At 37.3% G+C, this 21,844-nt stretch overlaps 1 protein-coding gene across 5 annotated transcripts in view; it reads left to right on the top strand.

Annotated features, from left to right (window-relative positions):
* ADK (adenosine kinase) overlaps window positions 1–21,844 on the top strand; it is a 452,224-nt gene that overhangs the window by 358,462 nt on the left and 71,918 nt on the right. For 4 of the 5 annotated variants that reach the window (XM_060172912.1, XM_060172793.1, XM_060173037.1 and 1 more), the window contains one exon: window positions 13,996–14,110. The exons of the other annotated variant lie outside the window; for it this stretch is intronic. In XM_060172912.1, coding sequence (XP_060028895.1) covers window positions 13,996–14,110 — 115 coding nt within the window. The remainder of the gene's footprint in view (window positions 1–13,995; window positions 14,111–21,844) is intronic. 5 annotated transcript variants of the gene reach the window in all.

Genomic DNA, 21,844 nt, shown 5'->3' with positions numbered 1-21,844 from the left:
CTTGGTTTTATTGTTTCACCTTATACTCATGAATTTAGATTGAGTTCCATTTAGAAGGAAACATAAAGATTTCCAGGTATTTTCTAAAAATATTTATTCATTTTTATTTTAATGAGAGGCTCAGAGTACTGCTCACCTCTGACATATGGCAGTGCCAGGGATTGAACCTGGCAACTCTAGTCCCTAGGCATGAAAGTCTGATAGGCAACTGCTGTACATCTCCTTAGTCCTCCAAGAATTTTTTTAATCATCTTTATTTATTTATTGGATAGAGACAGCGAGAAATTGAGAGAGAAGGGTGGCATAGAGAGACAGAGAGACACCTACAGCACTGCTTCACCACTTGTGAAGCTTTCCCCCTGCAGGTGGAGGCTGGGGACTTGAACCTGAGTCCTTGTGCACAGTAACATGTTCGCTCAATCAGGTGCGCCACCACCCAGCCCCCTCCTCCAAGAATTTTTAAAATCTAATTTTAACTTTCACATTCTTATTTCCTAAATTGGCAATTAATATATGAAATTTGGTGTAGCTTGGGAAATATTTGGTTTTAAAATAATGTTTTTATTATGCTGATATAAATTTATATTTCCAGGCATTTTTTAAAGGTTCACTGATACTATGTTTTGTTATTAAATATTAATATCCAGAGGATGAAGAGATAGTAAAGTGGTTTACACAACATATGTTCATGCCTGAGTCACTAACATTTTAAATTCAATCCTGAGCACCACCATAAGCTAGAGATGATTGGTACTTTGGCTAACAACAACAGTAAAATTCTTTGTTGTTACAGCAAAATTCTTCAAAGATAAAAGCATGCACAATGTAAATTTTTATCCTTTTTTCTGTAGCAACCAAAGTTAGTATTTGTTATAGTAAGTAAGCAATTTTTTAGGTGCTTAGAAATATAACATCTCACATAAGAAATGATCATGATTTTATAATTCATAAACATTTAAAAAAATACTTCATTAAACCTAATTCATCTTTTATTGTGCTCATAAGCTCCATGCTTTGAATATGCCTGCTTCAAATTCATTCTTAGCAACAAACTACTTTTCTTCTTCTTTTAACTATTTATTTTATCATAATTTATTCAGTGAATTAGAGGGCAGTAATGGTTTGCATTTATTAACACATGGTTACAATTTCATATCTTGCATGATAAGTGCCTGCAAAATACTCTCACCCTCAACTTGGGGCCTTTTCCATTATCATGTACAAGGACCTGAAAGCTCTCTCTTCCCATCCTTGTCCCTATCCTCCTTCCCTTTAATACTTTGCTTTAGTGCAATACATCATACCAGTCCAAGTTTGTTGGCCTTTTGGATCCCTTCTTAGGTAAATATTCTGTCCATATCCTCTCCCCTATTGAATGGAGTCTATTGACTATTGAATGGAGTCGTGTTTTTGTTTGTTTGTTTTTTGTTGTTGTTTGTTATTTTATTTTTTGTTGCTGAATTTGGTGAGCTCTTTGTATATTTTATTTATTTTTTCTGATCTGTAACATAAAAAGACCTTCCATTTTATAAGGAGTTTCTTTATTTTGGGTGGTAGTTTCTTGTGCTGTGCATAAGCTTTTCAATTTAATGTTGTTTTTGTTTTTGTTTTCCTTGAGAGTGGATTTGAGTCATTGAAGACTTAGGTCTAAATTACTTCTACCAATGTTTCCCTCTAAATATTTTATGGTTTTTAGTTTAACATCCAAATCCTTGATCCATTTGGAGTTTACTAAGAACGCTATATATTAACCTTTCTATTCTTATTTAGTGACTATAGAACTTTGTTCTTTTGCTGAAATCCTACCATAATTGATTACAGCATATAAGCAAAGTTATAGAGATTATAATCATATATCATATTACCTCCCAACATAGAAAAGCTGGTCTATTGGTGATGTTGAAATGATATGCAAGGTTGGATGAGGTACACAATGTACTGGTGTGGCCTTCATAGCTATCCTAAAACATTACAAGCATTACAGAATGTTCAATGGCAGTGAGTAGAAGAATCTTAAGTAAGACTTGTTAATAAAATGTAACCCATGAATGAAAACGTTATCTGGGGAAAGTTGATTATATCAAACTGTCATTAAAGTTTCCTTGTTCCATTAACCAATAATACAGAAGTACAGGTATAAAGCATGGTATTTAAAAAATAACACTAAATCTATGGAAATATATTAGTGCTCTCAAGTCTAGTGTGACAAACTCAACAAAATCTGCATTTTACTCCTTCCTACTTTAATTTTACCTCTACATTTGAGGCACGGATAAGAAAATATAAGTGAAAAGATTAAAAAGAATAAGAACATATAAGTGAAAAGATGAAAAAGAAAGAGCAGATGAGCATTTTTCTTCCTAATAGATCTGCTGGTCCTACCCTCCAATTTTGTCATAATTTGCAAAACCACCGGGTATTGCCACTGGTGATCTCTCTGGTAACAGACCAATCCAAATGCCTCTAAAAATAACTTGTGTTTACTCATCAAGAAGTATCCTTGGGAGTCGGGCAGTAGCGCAGCAGGTTAAGCGCACATGGCGCAAAGCGGAAGGATCCCGGTTCGAGTCACCTGCAGGGGAGTCGCTTCACAGGTGGTGACGCAGGTCTGCAGGTGTCTGTCTTTTTCTCCCCCTCACTGTCTTCCCCTCCTCTCTCCATTTCTCTCTGCCCTATCCAACAACGATGACATCAATAACATTAACAATAATAACTACAACAATAAAACAACAAGGACAACAAAGAGAATAAATAAATATATATAAAAGAAGTATCCTCAGCAGTATTGTTTATTATATTTCTGGTTAGCTCTTCTGTAAAATTTTAGATAATCTTTCTTTTAAAGAGATCCTTAATCTTTAAAATGAATTGGGCACCTTTCAGTAAGAAGAAAGAGCTTCGGAGAGCACTGGAGAATGAGATAAAAACTAGAGCGAACAGAGCACAAAGCAGAAGATATATATATTTTTTCTATTACATATATGATTGAAAATTGCATAATGTGAAATTTAAATGACAGGTCTGCTAAGAATTTAACATGACAATACTGAATCTGAAAAGTTTCACGAGGCTTTTTTTTTTTTGAAAATCAGTTCAGACTGAAATGTATTTTTAAATTCACCTTATATCTTTAACTCAACCAATTTAAAGTGTCTATTTTTAAAGCATAAAGCAAGGTGCTTAATAAAAAGTATTTTTCTTTATGGAATCTTTTTAAATTCCATATCGAAATTAGATTTATTAAATATGAATAAAATAACATCCAAAATCTAATGTAAATATTATTTGTACTTTCATTCTTTATGCAGTAGTGTATACGCCAAGTGAAGAATTCTTGGCTAGGTCACTTACTCAGTTTTACCTCAAGCAGCAGTCTTGTTGTTATGGTTTGGTTTTTGTTTTGTCACCCAGGTTATTGCTGGGTCTTGGTGCCTGCATGATGATGCCACTGCTCCCAGGGTTTGTTTTTTCTCATTGTTTCTTTTTAATAGAGGATGAGGGAGAGAGCAAGGCACCTACAGCACTGCTGTGCCATTTGCGTAGCCTCCCCCCTGCAAGTAGGTCCTGGGGCTTGCATCTGGATCATTGTTCGTGGTAACTGGTGCATGCCACAGGGTATACCATCATCCAGCCTCAGTGACAAATTTTATTATTTTATATTCCTAAGATACAGTGTCTGATCATAGAGAAAACAAAGCATTTCTTTTCCCCCATTCCATTTCTTCCACAGCCTTGATTTTACCCCTAGTATCCCGATCTTTTTAGTGTTATTCTGACTAGTGATGACACCACTATCTTATACAACTGAAAGAGTTAAGTATTGAATTGTGCTGCCCAGTATAGCATCCACTAGCCATATTTTACTTTTTATATTAAAATTAGGGGCCAGGCAGTAGTGCACTCAGTTCAAACCCCTGGTCCCTACCTACAGTGGGAAAGCTTCATTAGCGGTGAAGCAATGCTGCAAGTGTCTCTCTGTCTCTCTTCCTCTCTATTTCCCCCTCTCAATTTCTCTCTCTATCCAATAATAAATATGTGCATCCATTTAAGTGCACATAGTACTAAGCACAAGGACTACACAAGGGTCTGTGTTCAAGCACCAACTCTCCCACCTACAGGGGGAACGCTTCACAAGCAGTGAAGCAGGTCTGCAAGTGTCTATTTTTCTCCATCCCTGTCTCCTCCTCCTCTCTCAATTTCTCTGTCCTACCCAATAAAATGGAGGGGGGAGGAAATGGTCATCAGGAGCAATAGATTTGTAGTTCTGGCACCAAGCCCTAGCAATAACACTGGAGGCAAAATAATTAATTAAAATTCAATAAATTTGAAGTTCACTTCTTCAGTGTCACTGAACATATTTCAAGTGTCTTTATAATCAGGGACTACCAGCGTAAATAAAGAATATATATTGGGTTGTCAGAAAAGTTATGACATATTTTTCTATGTGTCAATGGACTTTCCTGACAACCCAAATTCATTGTCATAGAAAGATTCATTGATCAGCACAGATAGGAAGTCTGCACATTATTCAGAAAGTCTAGGTTGCTAGGGAATTGCCCAGGATTTTTCTAAGATCCCTGTGTTCTTACAAATAAAAAAGTATGGGAGTCGGGTAGTAGCACAGTGGGTTAAGTGCACGTGGCTCAAAGCGCAAGGACTGGCGTAAGGATCCCAGTTTAAGCCCCCTGCACCACCTGCAGGGGAGTCGATTCACAGGTGGTAAAACAGGTCTGCAGATATCTACCTTTCTCTCCCCCTCTCTGTCTTCCCCTCCTCTCTCCATTTCTCTCTGTCCTATCTAACAACAATGACATCAATAACTACAACAATGAAAAACAACAAGTGCAACAAAAGGGAAAATAAGTACATATAAAAATAAATAAATAAAAATTTTAAAAAAACAAATAAAAAAGTATAATGAATGACCAACCAGAGATTCTAGAATAAGACAATGTCAGGTCTTTCTCATGTAGAGAGGGCAACACTGTATTCTTAAGTGACAAAATTCCAAAAGAAGACAGTTTTCTAATTCTCCTCATTTAATCATTTACTGATTTAATAAATATATGTTAAGCACTAAATGGATAATACTTTAATAAACACTGAAGATAGAAATGACCAGAGTGTACTGTGAAAAAGAAGGTGGACTGGAAGTCCTACTGTAGGTAAGAGTGGTCAAGGAATGACTGTCTGAGGAAATGAATGTTGAAGATTATGACTATGTAGCCATGAAGCAAAGAAAAAGGAAAAGGCAAAACAAGCAATTAAGGAAACAAGTTTGAAACAGAATAATAATACAGTAGGCCTCAGACCAGAAAGTGCATAATGTACTAAGTACTCCAGGAACTGACAGAAGGTCTATGTGACTAGAACAAAGTGAAATAGGAGGAGGTATGAGATAACACTGGAAACTGACACATCTTATGAGCACTGTCATTATTATAGGAATTTCTATTTGGAAAACAAAACAGAATGTGGTATGGTTAAGTGAGACAATGTGTGGAAATACCAAAATTGGTATTCTACAGGAGTAGGTAGACAGTGACAGAGTGACATGCGTTTGTATCACTAGCTTGTTGAAAATGAATCTTAAAAAGTATATTCTTTAATATGGAAAGGTATTTATTGCCTCCAGGGTTATCATTGGGCCTTAATGCCTGTACTAGAAATCCACTGCTCCTAGGGGCCATCCTTTTTCCATTGTTGTTGTTGTTGGATAGGATACAGAGAATGGGAAGACAGAGAGGGGGAAAGACAGACACCTGCAGACTGCTTCACCACTTGTGAAATGACCCCCATGCAGGTGGGGAGCTGGGGGCTCGAACCGGGATCCTTGAGCTAGTCCTTGCGCTTCGCACTGTGTGCTTAACCCAGTGTGCTACCACCTTGCCCCAGAATTTATGGTTAGTGATCTTTACAGTCCTGACCTTACTTAGATACATATATATACCAATGACAGTAGAAACACAATTTTACTTTTATAAAATAATTCACAATTTATAAATGTGTTCCCTGATAGGGACAGAACCTGAGCCTTCCGAACCTCAAGCATGAAAGTTTTTAATGAAATCCTCCGTGCTATCTCCACAACCCCCTTTTACAATGTATAGTTAATATACACAGACTTTTAAAGGTGTATGGGATATGTATTCCTTTATCACTTAAAATCATAACAAAACGTTTAGAAAGGCTATTTGACTTGTACATATAATATAGCTAATCCATAATAGAGCCAGAACCAGTGCTTAGCTCTCTAATATGATCCTTTTTGCTATATGGACTGGACTACTATCTCTCTCACCTTTACTATATTAGAGGAGTATACTAGATTTTCAGAGTTATTGTGGAAAGTTAAAAATATCTTGAAATTCATTAAAGTAAGGATACAATCCAGAACAATTAACAAAATCCAAAAACAAAACCCCAGCTAACTTAAATACAAGATCTGCAGACTTGTGAAGGTAATAAAGAAACTGATTTAAGATAGGTGGCTGGCGTATTGCACCAAAGTAAAAGGCTCTGGGGTGAGTGGGTGGGGAGAATACAGATCCAAAAAGGATGACAGAGGACTTAGTGGGGGTTGTATTGTTATATGGAAAACTGGGGGATGTTATGCATATACAAACTATTGTATTTACTGTTGAATGTAAAACATTAATTCCCCAATAAATAAATAAACATGCCTTAAAATAAATACAACCCTATATTTAAAAAAAGATAGGTGCTAGGTGATGGAGCATGGGGTTGAGCACAGGTATTACAGTGTGCAAGGACCTGAGGCTCAAGCCTGTAGCCCCCATCTTCAGGGGAGAAGCCTCACAACCAGTGAAATAGTGCTGCAAGGGTCTTGCTTTCCCTATCGATTGATCTATCTATCTATCTACCTATCTACTTAACTCCCCCTCCCTTCTCAATTTATCTCTGTCTCTATTCAAAATAAATAAATTTATAAACTTATTTATAATGAGCATGCTGTATAGTTTTGTGATTAACGATAAAAACATTGTCAGAATGTATAGAAGCCATATACTCTGGATAGCATGAAATAGACTACTCAGCAGTACGTTGCTTGCACAAAGCTCTGGACTCATTCCCTGGCACCATATATAAATAAACTAAATAAAAACATAAATTAATAAATAAATAGTAATTAGAAGAAGTAAATATTTATAAATACATTACATGCTAGATGTCATATTATGCCTAGTAACTTGACTTTCACTCTTTATCCTTACAGGCACTTCCAATGTTTATTATTATTTATTTATTTATTCCCTTTTGTTGCCCTTATTGTTGTAGTTATTATTGTTGTTATTGATGTTGTCGTTGTTGGAGAGGTCAGAGAGAAATGGAGAGAGGAGGGAAAGACCGAGAGGGGGAGAGAAAGACGCCTGCAGACCTGCTTCACCACCTGTGAAGTGACTCTCCTGCAGGTGGGGAGCCGGAGGCTTGAACCGAGATCCTTATGCTGGTCCTTGCACTTTGCGCCACGTGTGCTTAACCCGCTGCGCTATCGTCCGACTCTGTATTTATTTATTCTTATTTAATTAATTTACTTATTTACTTGTTTGTTTATTTATTTATTTTGCCTCCAGGATCATCACTGGGGCTCGGTGCCTGCACCATGAATCCACTACTCCTGGAGGCTATTGTTTCCCCCTTGTTGTTTATCGTTGTTGTAGTTATTATTGTTGTTATTGCTGTTGTTGTTGGATAGGACAGAGAGAAATCAAGAGAGGAGGGGAAGACAGAGAGGGGAGCGAAAGACAGACACCTGCAAACCTGCTTCACCACTTGTAAAGCGACCCCCCTGCAGGTGGGAAGCCCGGGGGCTCCAAGCGGGATTCTTGCTCCTGTCCTTGTGCTTCCTGCCATGTGCGCTTAACCCGCTACGCTACCACCCAGCCACCTGTTTTATTTTTAAATAACCTCAAATTTAGAAAAATTGCATTCATTCAAGTCACTATCAAGAAATTATAATAATGGGGTCTGGGTGGTGGTGCACCTGGTTGAGTGCACATGTTACAATGCACAAGGACCCAGGTTCCAGCCCCCATACCCACCTGCAGGGGGAAAGCTTTACAAGTGTTGAAATAATGTTGCAGGTGTCTCTTTGTCTCTCTCCCTCTCTGTCTCCCCCTTCCCTCTCGATTCATGGCTGTCTCTATCCAATAAATAAATAAAAATATTTTTTTAAAAAAAAGTTATAATGGGACTGGTAAAATAGCTCATTTGAATACTGTGCTGCTTTGGTATGTGTGCTGCTCAGGTCTGAGCCCAATCCTCACCACACTGAAGGAAATTTTGATACTGTTCTCTCTCTCTCTTTCTCTTCCTCTCTCTCTCTCTCTCTCTCTCTCTCTCTCTCTCCCTTTCTATCTTAAAAAAAAATAAAAGGCTAAAATAGAACTGGAAAAATTAAGACTGGTACAATAAGAATAACTGAACTGCAGTCTATTCCGATTTCAACTTTTTTTTCCCCTATAGTAGCTGTATATTCCAGAATCTAATGCATAATACTTATTTATAATGGCTCCCATCTATGACATTTTCTCATCCTTTTCTTATTCATAGTCTTGAAACTTTTAAAGAATACTTGTCATTTTTTAGACTGTACCTCAGTTTGGGTTTGTCTGATATTTTCCGTAATTAAATTTGAGGTCATGAAGTTTTGCATACATATCAGAGAAGTGATGTGCTTTCTTTAGCTTAGCTTATCAAGAATGAACATCATGTCATACGCTCTTATTATTGAGGATATTAACCTTTATTACTGGATTAAAGCATTTACCATCTATTCTCTGTCATGTTATACCATTGTAGTTAATATATGGAGATGAGGGGGAGTCGGGCTGTAGCACAGCGGGTTAAGCGCAGGTGGCACAAAACACAAGGATCGGCATAAGGATCCCGGTTCGATCCCCGGCTCCCCACCTGCAGGGGAGTCGCTTCACAGGCGGTGAAGCAGGTCTGCAGGTGTCTTTCTCTCCTCCTCTCTGTCTTCCCCTCCTCTCTCCATTTCTCTCTGTCCTATCCAACAACGACAACAACAATAACTACAACAATAAAACAACAAGGGCAACAAAAGGGAATAAATAAATATTTTTTAAAAATTATAAAAAACACACACACAAAAAAAATATATATATATATATATATGGAGATGATATTGGAGGAGGGCTATGTAAATATCCTATATGATCTAGCAATTATAACACTACTAAATTTGACCACTGCTTAAAGATATCAGCCAACTTTCTCCTGTGTATTGTGTAACCTTTGTAGTGAATAGTATCTTGATACTCTTCAAAGTTTTGCCCACTGATTTTAGCATACTTCACTCTAAACATGTTTTAACATAAATATTTTTTCTTAATTTTATAGATAGAAATAATAAATTTAGACATATCATATGTAAGTCATTTGTAATTTCATCATTCTATTATGATATATGTGTTAGCCTAAATAGAAGAGATAACAATCTACCAGTGGGAAGGAAGCTAAGGAGAGGAGGTATATAACTAGATATGCTACCTTTGAAAAGACAAATTTGAGATGTTAAGAAGAAGAAGCATGAAGGACAATGAGCAAATCCCCATAGGTTCCAGGACTGAGAAGAATACTAGTTTTATAAAGTATGAGGAGAAGGCAATAGATGATCATTCTTATAACCAAGTTCTTTGGGAACTTGCTTTACTTTGAAAATCCCATGGTTAGGATTTGCTGTGTCATACAAGACCTTACCATGATTTATGTCATTTAATGCTATTTACCAATAGCCATATCTTAAATTAGTCTTTTTAAAGATTATTTACTTGATTATTAGATAGAGACAGAGATAAATTGACAAGGGAAGGGGAGACAGAGAGGAAAAGAGACAGAGAGACACCTTCAGCCCTGCTTCACCACTTGTAAATCTTTCCCCCCCACATGTGGGGAGCAGGGACTTGAACCTGGTTTCTTGTGCATTGTAATACGTGCACTTAACCAGGTGCACCACTGGTCGGCCCTCATATAACTATATCTCATAAACAGAAGTTGAGAAAGAACAGTGTTAAAATTCAATCAGTTTCCTAATTTGAAACCTTAAGTGCTTAGGTTGAAGGAATATATACTCAAGACTGAAGTCTATACATTAAACCGCTCAAGACATTTAATCAGTTTTTCTCCTCATATTAATTAAATAGTGATTTATAAGAATATATGTTAATAGGAATCTATATTAACACCATTCCCACCACCAGTGGTCTGTATCCCTACCCTCACTCCCCTATAGTGGAGCTGAAAATCTACCTCCCCCAGTCCCCAGAGTTTTTTACTTTGGTGCAATGCTCCAAACTCAGTCAAATTCCGCTTTGTGTTTCCCTTTCTGTTCTTTCTCAACTTCTGTTTATGAGTGGGATCATCCCATACTTTTCTTTCTCTTCCTGGCTTATCTTCTTAACATGATTCCTTCTAGCTCCATCCAGGATGGCTCAAAGAAGGTGAATTCATTATTCTTAAAAGCTGAGTTGTATTCCATTGTGTATATCTTCCACAAGTTTCTCAGCCACTCATCTGTTGTTGAACACCTGGATTGTTTCCAGGTTTGGGCTATGGACATAGGTGGTCATTATAGATTCTTAATTTATTCCTTACCCCACCTTTATGAAAGATCTCTATTTAAAAAAAAAACAAAAACCCAGTACATGTGATAAAAATCTGTTTCTGAAATGTGCCTCTTTATTAAATATGAACTGTATTCACTCAAATGCAAAACTATAGTAAAGTTCATAGATTCTTATACTGAGGAGACTAGAGGAGTAAATGTGGGTCATTTTAATTGATGTGTACACTTATTTGAGAGAATTAAAGTATTGTTATATGGCATTTTGAGGGTTCTTTTATTGCTACTAGTCATTTCTAATCATGCTTCCACCAAAGCTGGGAATTTCTTTTTTCATTAGAGTTCTAAAATAAGTAACCAGGTAATATAGTCAACATCTTTCAAAGGTCAACAGCACTGTCCTACCACAAGTGGCTATTCTTTTCAGGAAGAACAGTCTTTGGAATTCTCATGCTAAATGTAGTATAAGCTTAGTTTTATGTTTCATCTGGAATTACTTATATATTTGTTGAACAATACTGTTCACTAAAAATCAGCATACCCTTAAAATGTTCATAAGTCCTGTTACTTTCTATACTACTATGACTTATCTGCCTTGTTTATCTAAGTTTTTCTGTCTCATATATAGGTATTCACTTTGTTACTCTCTATGTGTTTATTTTATTTATTTATTTTTTTATTTAAGAAAGGAGACATTAACAAAACCATAGAATAAGAGGGGTACAGTTCCGCACAATTCCCATAACCCGATCTCCACATCCCACCCCCTCCCCTGATAGCCTTCCCATTCTCTATCTCTCTGGGAGTATGGATCCAGGGTCGTTGTGGGTTGCAAAGGGTGGAAGGTCTGGCTTCTGTAATTGCTTCCCTGCTGAACATGGGCGTTGACTGGTCGGTCCATACTCCCAGCCTGTCTCTCTGTTTCCCTGGTAGGGTGGGGCTCTGAGGAAGTGGAGCTCCAATACACATTGATGGGGTCGGCTGTCCAGGGAAGTCTGGTCAGCATCTTGCTGGCATCCAGAACCCAAATTGTTGAACAGTCATGGACCTAAAGACTGGAATAGTGCAGATGAAGTGTTGGGGGATATTCCCTGCATGCTCTTGTGTACTTCTGCTTTCAGGTATATATTTTTCCCTGGTTTATGGGCACGTGTGAACCTATGCTCTAGCTCAGGGAATCTGGACTATATCTAAGTATGGGGACTTTATTGGGGAGTGGAACACCTGGAATGGAATTAGAGAATACTATGAAAGGAAAGGTCTCACCCAAGTGATAAAGCTGAAGGGTTGTCATTCCACACCTGAAGTCTCTGGTCACAGTCTGAAGTGAAGCATGCTGGGGTGTGTTGATTAGGTTGCAATCCGCAGATACAATATTATTTGATTTGAATTGAGAGCAGCATGCAGGAAAGTGGGCCCCACCCTAAGGTTCCAGGACTGGGGGAAATATAGGCTCTATAGTGGAAATGTGAGGTTCCTGTTGTCTTAGGGTTCAAGAAGACAATGTATAGTTATTGTTATCGTCACATTATTTGGTGGTAGGGTTAACTTTGGAAAGTCCCTTTGATAGGGTTTGGGGTATAATACCCAGCATCTTGTATGTAGCTGGGTATTATATATACAGCTATATACAGCATCTTGTATATAGCTGGGTATTATATATACTGCTATATACAGCATCTTGTATATAGCTGGGTATTATATATACAGCTATATACAGCATCTTGTATATAGCTGGGTGGCAACCAGTTGCTTCTGTTCTCCCTGGTCTAGGCTTTTGGGAGAGACAACATATCAAAGACAGCCTATGTATTAAAAATGTGTTTATTTATATCTGTAACTTTTCATACTGGTAAAACTAGATAGTAAAACTAGATAGTAAGGTCTGAAACAAATTAGAGATTGACTGAATTTAGATATGGATTTTTTTTTTTTTAGTTCTCCAGAATGATACAAAACATACCTCTAAAAATTGTACCTACACTTGTATAGGTACAGTTGCCTTGTATGTGACCGAGATTCAAACCTGGCCCCTATCACACTGAAGGAAGCTTCAATGATGTGATATCTTACTGCTTGCACTCTGAATCCACTTCCCCTGGAGGCCATTTTTTCCATTTTGTTGATAGGACAGAGAGAAATTGAGAAGGGAGGGGGAGATAGAAAGGGAGAAAGATAGACACCTGCAGACTGGCTTCACTTTCCTAACCCCCAGCAGGTAGGAAACTTTAACTTTCTTTTTGAAAGAAAATTAAGTCTTGTAGGAAACGGCATTTCTTTCATTTTTAAAGTAATAGCCTATTAACTTTTATTGCAAAGGTCAGCACAATTGTTCCCTACAAACCTCTAAGGTAATTCAATATCTTCTTTTTGTATATCTGTAAATATAAATTGAAAAGTGGCTGGAGGAGGCAAGGTGGTGGTGGCGCATGCGGTTAAATGCACACATTACCATGCCCATCCTCCCCACCTGCAGGGGGGGCACTTCATGAGCAGTAAAGTAGGTCTGCAGATATCTATCTTTCTCTCTATCTCTCAATTTTTCTCTGTCCTATCAAATAATATTGGAAGGAAAGAAGAAAGAGAGAGAGAGAGAGAGAGGATGCTAGGAGCAGTGAATTCCTAGTGCCATGCTGGCACCCAGTCCCAGTGTCATATCTTATGGCAATTAAAAATGAAAACTGGGAGTCGGACGGTAGCGCAGCGGGTTAAGCGCATATGGCGCAAAGCTCAAGGACTGGCGTAAGGATACTGGTTCGAGCCTCCGGCTCCCCACCTGCAGGACAGTCGCTTCACAGGCAGTGAAGCAGGTCTTCAGGTGTCTCTCTTTCTCTCCCCCTCTCTGTCTTCCTTTCCTCTCTCCATTTCTCTGTCCTATCCAACAATGACAACAACAATAGTAACTAAAACAATAAAAAGAAACAAGGGCAACAAAAGGGAATAAAATAAATAAATAATGAATACTGGGTCTTTGTTGATAATAAGTGGTGTTATTTTTTAATATGACAATTACTATATAGTTATGTTTAAGTTATTACATTTCAGAGATACTAAAACATTTACAGATTCTACAGTATTGTCTCTAGAATATGTATTATCATATTTATATATGTGTATTGCATTATTATATTTGTACTGTCAAAAATCAGGTAAATGAAGGTATTGACAAGTTTATCATAAACTTAGAATTGTTGCAACGTGGTGGTCAGTTCCTTGGAGGTCATCTTACTTCACTTATGTATGTACTGAAAAAATTTTTTGTTAGTAACTTTTACTGTGTGTTCCAACCTCTTCAATATTGATCGTGAGAATCTAAATTCTTACTCTTTTAATAAAATTGTGTTTTATTGTAATGTTGTTGGGAATTTTTCCCATTTTTCTTTTAATAGACTGAAGATATTAAGGAGATAGCCAAAAAGACTCAGGCTTTGCCAAAGGTGAACCCGAAGAGGAAGCGAATCGTGATTTTTACCCAAGGAAAAGATGAAACTGTAATGGCTACAGGTATGTGTGAAATATGTGAGACAAACTCACTATCACAGGGACAAATTATTTATAATAAAATGCTATTGTTTCAAAAAGTATTTTATTACTTATTTACTATTGTTTTTACAAAATTATCAGATTCCAGGAGTATTTTCATACTCACATGATATGAGTGAATCTCCAGATACCTCATCAAAGTTTTGTGTTCCCTCTCTCCAAACCATCTTCAATATCACAAAATCCAAGAGATAATCTGGACACTTTTTTTTTGTCATTTTCAAGAACATTTGCTTTAATCATCTATATTTCACATATGAGTGATACAATCCAGTAGTTCTTCACTTTACTGTTTACTGTTTTTCATTCAGCATAATCACTTCCAGTTCCATCCATTTTGTTCAGATAATACTGGTTCATCCTTTTTGATTGCAGAATAATATTCTCTAGTCATCTGTCAACGGGGATTTAATTTGTTTCCATACTTCAGCTACTGTAAATAATGCAGCTATAAACATAGGGTGTGGGGGGCTGAGTGGTGGCTGAACCTGGTTGAGCACACATGTTACAATGCCCAAGGACCTGGGTTTGAGCCCCCAGTCCCCACCTGCAGTGGGGAAGCTTCATGAGTGGTGGAGTAGGGCTACAGGTGTCTCTCTGTTTCTCTCCCTCTGTATCACCCCCTCCCCTCTTGATTTCTATCTGTCTCTATCCATTAAATAAGTAAAGGTAATACAAAATTAAAATATATAAAAAAATAAAAGTAAACATAGGCTGTACATATCCTTTAGAATTTCTGCTTCCATGTCCTTTGTGTATATGCCTGGGAGTGGTACTGTTTGATCATTGGGTGTTTCTTTTTTTTCATTTTTATTTTTTAATTATCTTTATTTAGTGGATAGAGACAGTCAGAAATCAAGAGGGAAGAGAGAGATAGAGAGGAAGAGAGAGAAAGTGACATCTGAAGCCCTACTTCACCACTCGCAAAGATTTCCCCCTGGGGGTTTGAATCATTAGGTGTTTCTATGTTTGCTTTGAAAATATGCTCCAAACGTCTTTCCAGAGGTACTGCACCAGTTTGCATTTCCAACAGTGCAACAGAGTTCCTTTTTCTTCACATTCTCACCAACAATTGTCATTTCCTGTTTTGTTGACATAGGGCTTTTTCTATCATAATTTATTCAAGGCAGTGCAATTTTTTTTTCCTCCTTCATGCATTCTTGTCTGTCTTCCACCCTTCTCCACCTTTGCCAATCTGTTTTGTATATCTGTGAATTCAGGAAATGTGTATATGTGTTTTCTGTTTGTTTGTTTGTTTGTCTCCAGGGTTGTTGCTTGGGCTTGGTGCCAGCACTATGTATCCACTGCTCCTAGAGGCTTTTTTTTTTTTAATTTATTTCTTTATTGGGGAATTAATGTTTTACATTCAACAGTAAATACAATAGTTTGTACATGCATAACATTCCTCAGTTTCCCATTTAACAATACAACCCCCACGATGTCATTTATCATCCTTCATGGACCTGTATTCTCCCCACCCACCCACCCCAGAGTCTTTTACTTGGGGGCAATAGAGGCTATTTTTTCCTGTTTTGTTGACCTTGTTGTAGTTGTTGTTTTTGTTGGTTAGGACAGAGAGTAATCAAGATAAGAGGGAAGACAGAGAAGGGAAGAGAAAGATAAGACACCTGCAGACCTGCTTCACTGCCTATGAAGCGACCCCCCTACAGGTGGGGAGCTTGTGGCTCGAACCGGGATCCTATGCCAGTCCTTGTCCTTAGTGCCATGTACGCTACCGTCCAGCCCCCAATGTGTGTTAGTCATATAATATTTGCCTTTCTCTGACTGATGTCTCTTAGCATTATTGCCTCAAAGTCCACACATGTCATTGCAAATTACAATGTTTGCTCATTTGTTATGGCTGAATAATATTCCATGGTGTATGTGGGTATTTGCAAATATAAAAAATGAGGGGAGGAATGTCCCTCGGGAGTGTTGGATTTGTCATGTAGGCACCGGACTCCAGTGATAACCCTGATGTGGGAAAATATATAAAGATGCTTAAAAAGGGTCAAAAACATCCATTTGGGGAGAAGGAGGCATGAATCATAGAATTCAATTTAACTTTCGTATTTTGGAATTGTCAAAATCAGTATTCAGAGGCTGCTTCTTAAAATATTTGTTTTAAGATAATTCAATGAGTCTTATATGGTGAGAGTGGTTATAGAAGAGATTATTATGTATTTAAAGTTATAAAATATGTGGGGGAGTTAGCATAGTGGTTGTGCAAATACACTTTCATGCATGAGGCTCCAAAGTCCCAGGATCTGTGTTCTGGTAAAAAAAAAAAAAAAAAAGAAGAAAAGAAAAGAAAAGAAAAGAAAGAAAGAAAGAAAGAAAGAAAAAGAAAAAAAAATGAATGAATGAAGTTGTAAAAGTTGAGCAAAGGGTTTTGTGGGGTAACCATTATACTTGTGTATTAATTTTTTCTTAATTAATAATATAAAAATTCAAGCCAGGCCCCACCCCACTGATGGAAGCTTCAGAACTATGGTTTGATTGGTCTGTCTCTCTTTCACAGCCTCAGCCTCTCTATCTCTATCTAAAAAAAAAAAAAAGCTTAAAATAATTTGTTTCAAAAATAAGAGGCATTAAGTGATTTTTTTCCCCCCAGGATACACTGATAATTTTCACTAAATTAGTTTTTCCTAGAAAGAATTCATAGATAACAATGCAGGCAAAGATGATTGTATGAGCAAAGGCAACAAGTAATATGTAATATTATATATTTGAAAAAGAAAAGCCATGTTGTTAACTTGTACAAAGGAAAAGGAAAGGTCATACATAGGATGATCTCCATGCATTTACAATAACTATAGTGTGTCTCTTAGCATTTAATACTGCTTTGAAAAGACAAAAGCATGCAGACCTTTTATCTTATAGGAACTGCTGTACTGCCTTTTGAATCATAAAATCATATTGTCCACTTGTCAGGGAGACATTTATTTTGTCTGTTTCAGATATACATATTGGACAGGTGTCTTCCTCATTGTACATTATTTGCAGTTTTCTCAAAATTGAAACCTTTAAAATTAATCTTCCCCTCCCTCCAGTGAATAAATTTTCTTGTCAGCTCATTTTGTTCTTTATTAAATCTATTAAACCATCCTTAGGTATTCTTATCAGTATGTATTTATTTGAGGAAAGGCTCTCAGATATCTTTGCTGTTCCTACTATGTAAAAATGAACTTAAATTAAAGGATGCACTGTATCTGCAATGCATGATAAATACAAGATGGATAGAGAATCTGTTCAGTGGTGTCAGCTACAAAAGCAAACATGATAAATGTTAATGCAGTTTTGAGCCCTGGGATAAGCTATTCGGTGCACAAGCATAGTTGAATCTCTTTGCTATGTTGTTATTCATGGCAGCCAAATAAATGTCAATAATAAAAGAGAATTAAAGATTTTCATTTCCCAGAGGCAATCCTCTAATACGGCTTGATCTTTCATTTCATTTGTAATTCGTTCTCATGTCAGGATGCAATCATTCGCCAGGCTCTGGGTGTCATGTTAAGTCATTTAATAATGATTAAGAACATAAAAATGCTTGGCCTGTGGGGCAATTCACAGAAGAGATGCCAATTTGTTATTGTTTTCCCTCCTTTCCTCTTGAATATGGATCAGCTTTTTTCCACCTCCTAGCATTAAAATACTAATGGAAGATGAGAAGGAAAAGTGTCCCTTAATTTACCATAAGTGTCATTCCAGAATGGCACAAGGCAATGCTAACACACTTATTAAAACACTAATTAGGAATTGTTGTTCCTAAACCTCACAGTGTAGGGTATTTTAAAATGATCAATGCTAAGTTTGTGACATTTCACAATAATGTAGCAAAATCACTTTCCCTGGTATTTAATTCTGGAGACCTTTCTCCTTTGGGAAATATGATATCTATAGAGCACTTTCTCTTATTTTAGAAATGTAATTCTTTGAATTTCTTTCCCGTAAATTGCCTATAAATCTAAGATCTTTTCTACTTAAACTGGATTTCTTTTTGTCATCTCTGTTTTATATTATATATGCCTCTCTCCAGAGATTTGTCACATTGCAATCACTGTTTTATTGCTTGCAGGCTAAATGAATGTCAAGCTTTTTGAATGTCATTCAAAATAATTCATTGATGGCTGTCATTATACTATTACCTTCATTTGTGTGTGTGCTTAAAGGTTTCCATAAATAATAGTATAAAAAAGAAATGAAAGTTAAAAAAAAATCCAGGACCAGGAGATAACTTACCTAGAAAAGTCTATATTTCGCCATGCTCAAGTGTCAAGTTTGAGCCCCAAGCATCACATGGAGCACAGGCAAAGGGAAAGTCTCACAGATTATGGTGCATGGTGTTGAGATATCTCACCTTGCCTATCATCTCTTCTCTCTGTCTCTCACACTCTGTCTCTCACACTGTGAGAGTATGAGAAGTGATAGAATTATGCAGGCTGGGGAGTCGGGCGGTAGCGCAGCGGGTTAAGCCCACCTGGCACAAAGCGCAAGGACCGACATAAGGATCCTGGTTCGAGCCCCCGGCTCCCCACCTGCAGGGGAGTCACTTCACAGGCGGTGAAGCAGGTCTGCAGGTGTCTTACATTTCTCTCCCCCTCTCTGTCTTCCTTGCCTCTCTCCATTTCTCTCTGTCCTAGCCAACAACAACAACAACAATAAAAACTACAACAAGAAAACAACAAGGGCAACAAAAGGGAATAAATAAATAACATTTAAAAAAAAGAATTATGCAGGCTCAAACAACCTTAGCAAGAGGATAATAAATTCTCAAATAATATTTATAGCTATTAAGAGGATGGCATCAAGATATTAGACAATATAGAGGTTGAATATTCAATCTGAGATAGGATGCATACAAAGAAAGTTATATGGGACTGGCCGGATTATCACTTGGGTAGCGTGCCTACTTTGTCACTGACACTGCACAGGTTCCAGCCCAGCCTCCAAGACTCTGAAGGAACTGTATGTGTGCAGTGAAGTTTATATATGTCTTCCTAAAAATTTCAAGTTGTTCATGTTTGTTTGCTGAATATTGCGGGGTACTCAATGCAACTTTTATTCTAGGATTAAAATAATGCATTTTATTTATTTTTTTAAATTTTATATCTTTTCTATTCATTAATGGATAGAAAAAGGCAGAATCGAGAGGGAAGGGGGCGGTAGAGAGAGGCAGAGAGATGCATGCAGCCCTGCATCACCACTCGCAAAGCTTTCCCCCCTGCAGGTGGGGACTGGGGGCTTAAAGCCCCCCCCCCCTTTTTTAAGGAATGCATTTTATTTAGTGACTCTTAAGTGATGGTGAAATGGGTTCACTGCAGAATAAATTCTGCTGCTTTTTTTTTAAATTCTAAATACTTTTAAAATTATTTGCGGCCTGTTAGATGTGTGATTTTTGTCCAGAGGGAGGAAATGAACTAAGTCAGAGATTGGCAAGTGTAATTTTGCTGCAGTCATTTCAGAATCACATAGTGGATTTTTGGTAAATATAACCCTACCTTCAATCTGATAATACCCCTGTTAAAAATATTATCATCATACACATCTTCAAAGAATTAATGTGAAAATAGAGGAAGTTGGATCTGGAGAAGGGGGTGCAGGTGGTGTATGTTAGGTGTGCATCAAGTCTGTCTGTCCTCCATCTCTCACTGTGAGCACCACTAGATGAGGTGGTTTGATAATGTTGCCTCAAGTGCTGTGACCCTATGGGATAATGGAAAGTTTTTAGCAGTTAAGCATCTAGCACTTCAGTAAGTTAGACCTTGGCAAATGCTCCTCTTTCTCAATTAGTCACAAAAGTATCAAGGACACATTCACTCTGACAGGCAATTTACATACCACTCTAAACAATCTCCCGCCTTTGTCCTTTTCTCATTTCATTATGAGTAAATAGAATTACTAAAATCACTTGTCTGCATGTTCCTGAGTTCTTAAGGAAACTTGTTACCCCATTTGCAAGTTAAGTTTTCATGTTCTTTGAAAACACTTAATGCTGTCCATTACTCTGTAAGAAAAGGTCAACGTGATTTGCAATTCTGGTAGGCACATAGCATAGAAAGTGTGCAGTTGAAAGTGTAGACTCTAAAGGAAAACCCCAGAAGCTGCAAGAATAATGTCAGTACATCATCCAATTCCTACTGCTACAAAATATTATTCTAAATCATTTTGAAAATGTTATCTGCACAACAGCCAAGCCAATTTTGAATGATGATGGTGTTGGCATAGGTGTTAGTTATGATCTGGATAGAACAAATTAAGTAGCATTCTCTGAGAATGTCTGGATGTAGCATTCATAGAAAACATTTTTACCTCCCGGGACCTAGTCTATATCTAGGTTTTGAGACATTGTTAGGAAGTGAACTGCCTTGAATGGAATTAGAGAATACTATGAAAGGAAAGGTCTCACCCGAGTAATGAGGGTGAAGGGTTGACATTTCATTTTTGTTATTGATGTTGTCATTGTTAGGACAGAGAGAAATGGAGAGAGATGGGGAAGACAGAAAGGGGGAGAGAAAGATAGATACCTGCAGACCTGCTTCACCGCCTGTGAAGTGACTCCCCTGCAGGTGGGGAGCCGGGGGCTCGAACCAGGATCCTTACGACGATCCTCATGCTTCACGCCACATGCGCTTAATCCACTGCACTACCGCCCAACTCCCGCTATTTTTCTTCAGCCCTGCGAAATACTATCACTCAAAGTAATTTAGATTAGCTTTTCTTATTCTGTTCACTTCACTGTGGGAATGTTATTTATTTGTAATAAAATTTTTCTTTGTTACAGTGTTTTGGTTTCTTTTCTCATCTGGGTTGGTTTATTGTTCCCTGTTAAGTAAAATTCACTTTCCATGGTGTTAAGTTCTTTGTGTTTTGACATATGCATACAATTATCTGTCTACCACCATAATGGTGATGCAGAAGAGTTCTGTTTTCCATAATAGTGATCCCACTAGCTACATAAAATAATTTAAATTAATTGTACGACATCTTCAGCAGCATTTGTTACTTTCCATATTTTAATAGTATATGTTCTGATGAGGACATACAAGTATCACATTGTGATTGTAATTAGAATCTTCCTATTGTAGCTTAGTTGGCATTTGAATATTTTAGTGGCCATGTTCCTGTGTTGCCCACATTAGTTCTAGTGATTTATAATTCTTAAGATTTATTTATTTTTATGATAGAGAAGGTGAGGGATATGAGAGAGAGAGAGAGAGAGAGAGGAGAGACCAGAACACAGCCATGTGGCTATGCTGGGGATTGAACTTGGGACCACTGGGTCTCAGGTATGCATGCCTGACTGAGCTGTCTATCTGGCCACTGATTTATAATTCTTCCTACACTCTGCTCACACATTTTTTATGTTGTTAGATGAATGTATTCACTACCTGTTTTCACTTTTACCTCATACTTTGCTCTGGTTTTTTCTTGTATTTATTCTTCTAGTGTTTTTAGTGACTCTTAAATCTGAAGTTGATGCCATCAGTTTGGGGGAAAGTCTCAGTCATTATCTGTTGAAGTTCTGCATTCCTTTCTCTAGTTGGCACACCAGCAACATACATCTCAAGTTTTCTATTACACCCCATGTGTTTTTTCATGCTCCTTTTAAATTTTTTATACTTTTATCTCTTCAATCATCAACCTATATATTTTATACTGACCTGGCATCTAATTCACTAATCTCTCCCCTGT

This window comes from Erinaceus europaeus, chromosome 1, assembly GCF_950295315.1.
Source record: "Erinaceus europaeus chromosome 1, mEriEur2.1, whole genome shotgun sequence".
Taxonomy (NCBI): Eukaryota; Metazoa; Chordata; class Mammalia; order Eulipotyphla; family Erinaceidae; genus Erinaceus; species Erinaceus europaeus.
The sequence above is the reverse complement of the archived record's forward strand: the minus strand, read 5'-3'. Positions and strand labels throughout refer to the sequence as shown.